This window comes from Lipotes vexillifer, unplaced genomic scaffold (genome assembly GCF_000442215.2).
Source record: "Lipotes vexillifer unplaced genomic scaffold, Lipotes_vexillifer_v1.1 scaffold225, whole genome shotgun sequence".
Taxonomy (NCBI): Eukaryota; Metazoa; Chordata; class Mammalia; order Artiodactyla; family Lipotidae; genus Lipotes; species Lipotes vexillifer.
The window spans coordinates 2,489,192-2,493,583 of NW_006787630.1; the positions used below are offsets into that span (position 1 = coordinate 2,489,192).

A 4,392-nucleotide genomic window follows, 5' to 3' on the forward strand; every position below is an offset into this window, starting at 1 on the left:
GCCCACACTCCCACACGGCCACGGCTGCTTTGACCACCAAGTGACCACCAGCTAAGGAGGTGGAGGAAGTGGCAGAAAAAGCAGACTGTCCGGAACGGGCGGTGGGGAGTTGCAGCCGGGCCCTAGCTGCCTGGGGCACCACCACCCACACCCTCCCCTCCGAACCCCTCCTCCTTCCCACGAACCCCTCTCTCTGGCCTCTATAATCCGGGGTGGCCAGGTGAAGGAGTTAACTGTATTTCTTCTTCATACATTTTTTGGGGCAGGGGCAGAAGATCCTGCCAGGGCCCCAGGACCTCCGGGAGGCAGTGGCCCAGGCTGTGACCCTCCATGCAGGCCCCTTGGCCACTCTCCCTGCTTTGCTCTGGGGTGGTCTTCATGCTTGTTCTGACTCAGAAATGGACCTCAGGGTGCAAAGAAGGAAAACCAACCCTCCTGAACCTGAATCCTTCCTGCTGTCCCTGGAACATGCTTCTCCCCTCCCCCGCCCCCATGGAAGCTCCTAGAACATCTGTATCCGGGGGCGCCAGCTGTAGTGTTACTCATGGCCCCATGAAGAAGTGAAGACACGCCTCAGAGAGGGTTGGGGCTGTTCCAAAGCTGCCAGGAAACGGGGCTCACGACCTGACTGGCCTTGCCTGGCACCCATGTGTGCCCTTCGGCAGGTTCCCAAAACCATCCTGGGCCCCCCCACCCCCGACGTGCCAGGCCCCAGGACGCCATGGAGGTGGAGGGGGAGAGGCAGGTAAGCGTATCAAGGAAAAAAGGCCGCTTCTGAACGCACGGGCGGTGCAGACGTCGACCGGAACGAGAGGAATGGGGTGCACCACGCATTTGGGGAAACCGAGGCAGGGAAGCCCGGAGAGGACTCCAGGCCATGCACAGAGGGCGCAGGCCTCGCCGCAGACTGCCGCAGCCCCTCTGCAGCCCGCTCCTCCGGCCTCGGTCCAGTCACCTTCCTCAAGAGCCCCCCTCCCCGAGGACTCTGCAGACGCCTGCCCTCCCTGGAAGCCCACGTGGCCCGAGGAGCTAGGCGTGACCAAGGCTGTTCCAGTTCACCAAACATGAATTGTTCTGTTCTCCATGCCAGATGGGTGCCGTGCCAATCTGAGCAAAGTTGTAGCTCAAGAAAGTGGAGATGCCGCTGTCCTGGGCAGGACCTGGGGCTGGGGGAGAAGCCTGGGTCTCACGGCCCCGTTTCCCTTTTAAATCACGTCCAGGGCTTACCCGGGCATCAGCGCGGATGGTGTCTGCACCGTCAGGTCATGAGGACAAACGGAGCCAAGTGTGGACAAGCAGACCCAGAAAGGCCCCTCCCTACCGCTCCACGAACGGGTCTTAATACTCACACGAACACAAGAGATGACCCACGGCTCCCCCTGGGCAACCCCCTTATCTTGAACAATCCCCAGGATGCCTTTCTCTTCCCATTTCTTCTTGGCCTGGACAGGACATGGCCAGGGGCCAGCTTGCCTGACAGTCCAAAAGTGGAGACTCAGGGGCCAGCCTGCCCAGGATTGAATCCCTGCTCTGCCGGGGACTAGCTGTGTGGCTTTGGGCAAGTGACTTTACCTCTCCGTGACCCCCTCTCCTCGCATGTAAATTTGGGGTAGCTGCGGCAGCCACCTCACATCTGACATGAGGATTGGATCTATATTCTTAAGGTGCTGTGGCCCAAGAGGGGCTCAAGAAGCACTTCTCCGATCACGTGCTTGGGGGTCTGTCTCCATATTGAATCCGAAGGGTCTAGAAGGGTTCCCAAAACGTGGGGGTTTGTAGAGGCCCCGCAGCACCCCAGCTTGGCAGGGTCTTAAGGTTTTTACTTTGACTGGCTCACCTAGTCCCAGCTACAGGCCCCACTCACCCCTCCCTCATCCCCATCCCGTTGCTCACCCCCCGTTTACAGTGTATCTGCCCAGGGACCCACGCACAAGGCTGGGGACGCCCAGCTCCTTCTCCCGGCAGCCCCCACCCCTTCTGCAGCTGAGAGGAAGCGCAGGGCCACCCACAGCCCCGGGGATGCTGCAGGCGGATGTGCTGGAGGGGACAGAGGAATGGCTACTTTCTGCAGCCACCTCCCCCTGCCCACATGGCCCCCACGTCCCTTTCCAGGCAGCTGGCTTTAGCCCCCATTCACAGAGGGGCCAGGTGGGCCAGGGAGCCCTGGAAGTCAAGTTCATCCCCATTTCACAGACTGGAACCGTCTGCAGGGGTGCTGAGCCCCCATGCCGGTCGGGACCATCCAGAGGCACCTCATCTGGGCCCCCTGGCCTCTCCCAAAGCCACCGGTCAGGGCTGCATTCACCTCCCAGGATGGTCTGGGGGTGAGGAGCTGGAATCCTGGACATTCTTCCAGCCTCCGTTCCTGAGTTGTGTGCCCCTGGGCCTCCGTTTCCCCAGTTGTCAGACACAGGGGATATGGAGGGCCAGGGAAAGGCAGAGTCCCACAGCTCCCCTTTCCCAGCTCTGGGAGGGGGGTCCAGGAATCCGACCTCAGGCCTGAGGGAGGGGAGACCCGCGGCGTCAAAGGATTCGGAGGCCGCTGGACTGCTGTCCGTGGTGCTGAAACCGTGCCCGCCCTGAGATCGTGGCGCGGAGGCCTGGGGAGACCCTCTGCACCCCAACTCACACCCCCCAGTCACGGACACATCACCTCACACACACACCATGCACACACCTCACACCCACTGCCCGCTGATGCACACACACTCACTCCCTGTCTCCCCAACACACACCAGTGATCCGCCATGCAGACACACCCCCCCCCCCCCCCCGCCCCTCCCGATGTCTTCTCTCGTGGGGGTGCTGCAGCCACTGCCATGCGGGCCGACTGAAACGTGACTCCTCACGCTGAAGGTCGTCCGGTCTAGAACCCATCAGTGGGTCCCGCTGTCCTTGGGGTACACTCTGGACTCCCGCTTTACAAGGCCTCCAGTAACCCCCAGAGCACTCGGCCCCTGCCCGCCGCAGTCACATGTTCGTGATCACACACACGGCCTGCAATGATGTGCATCGTTCACACTCCCAGGCCACACAGCGCTCACCCGGGAACGGAACTGCAAACATACGCGGCGGCGTGACACTGCTCCAGCCTTGCTCTGAGGCTTTCCACGCACCAGCTGGCTTAATTCACATCAGCATCCACACAACTACTGACACCTGGGCACACCACAAACACACGCGGCTGAGCCTGCTCCGGGCCTTGCTCTGAGCCTTTCCACGGATCAGCCAGCTGAATTCACATCAACATCACCACCACTGACACCTGGGCACACCACCCAGCCGCTGGAGCTGATGCGGCTCAGAGTAGACACGGCCGGGGGACACCAGCACGAACAGTGTCCCCTCCTTGCGCGATTCCGAGGCCCAGGGACCCGGAACGCGCCTCCCTGCGGCGTGGGACGCAGGTGGAGACCCTGGGACCCGGCGTGTCCGCTTAACCCTTTCTCCGCCAGCCTCTACGAGGTGCGTCCTTCCCGGGCGCCCTTCCTTCCTCCTTCCTTCCGCTCCGTTGCCTCGCCGGCGCCCACGTTCCCCTCTATTCGTCCTCTCCGCCCCTCCGCGCTCAGACCCTGGTCCTGCGGCCTGTGACGTGCGCCCACCCGAAGGGCGGGGAACGTCAGGCTGCGTGGGAGGGGGCGCGCGCCTGCCAGTGTCCCTCCAAGGGCGGCGCCTCGAGCGCCCAGGTCATTCCGGGGCGGGTCCCGGACGCGCCCGAGGTCACCGAGGGGCCCCGAGGTCACCTGCGGGGCACACCGCCCCGCCCTCTCCACAGCGCTCCCAGGACGACCCTTCTGCGCGTCCGCTCGCCGTGCCCCTCCGCACTGGCCGGCCGGCCGGCCCTCTGGGCGGCTGTACCTGAAGTCGCTATACGGGTGGATGATCCAGGCCCCCGCCGACTTGACGCGCTCCTGCTCCCGCTCCACGGCCTTCTGGCTGCCGAACATCCGCAGCGAGAACTTGTTGACACCCGGCTGCAGGAGCGCGCCGAACTGGCGCTGCATGAAGCTGGCCTGGCTGCCGCGCGACTCGCCCGCCGGGCCCGCCTCCTCGCTGCCCGCCTCGTCCGCCGGCCCCGACCCCGCGCCCGGGTCCTGCGCGGGCCCCGCGGCCGCCCCGCGACACGAGAACGACACCTTAGGCCCCCGCGCCGGGCCCTCGGGCCCCGCGGGGCTGCACTGCGGCTCTCCGCGCCCGCACTCGCCGTTCGGGCTGCCCTTGGCCGTGCTCGCCGCGCCCGGGGTGCCCGGGCGGCCACACGAGCTGTCTCGGCTGCGGAGTCGGGCCCGCTGGCCGCCCTCGTCCGCCGCCTCCGGGGGCGCCGCCTCGGTCCGGGGCGCCTGCTGAGGGGGCGCCGGCCCGGGGCCCGGAGGGGGCGCGGGCGGCGGCGGC

At 65.2% G+C, this 4,392-nt stretch overlaps 1 protein-coding gene across 1 annotated transcript in view; it reads right to left on the reverse strand.

The window, feature by feature from the left end:
- HCN2 (hyperpolarization activated cyclic nucleotide gated potassium and sodium channel 2) overlaps positions 1-4,392 on the reverse strand; it is a 23,554-nt gene that overhangs the window by 19,007 nt on the left and 155 nt on the right. The window contains 1 exon segment of the mRNA XM_007460418.1: positions 3,859-4,392. This exon segment is cut by the window's right edge and continues 2 nt beyond it. Coding sequence (XP_007460480.1) covers positions 3,859-4,392 — 534 coding nt within the window.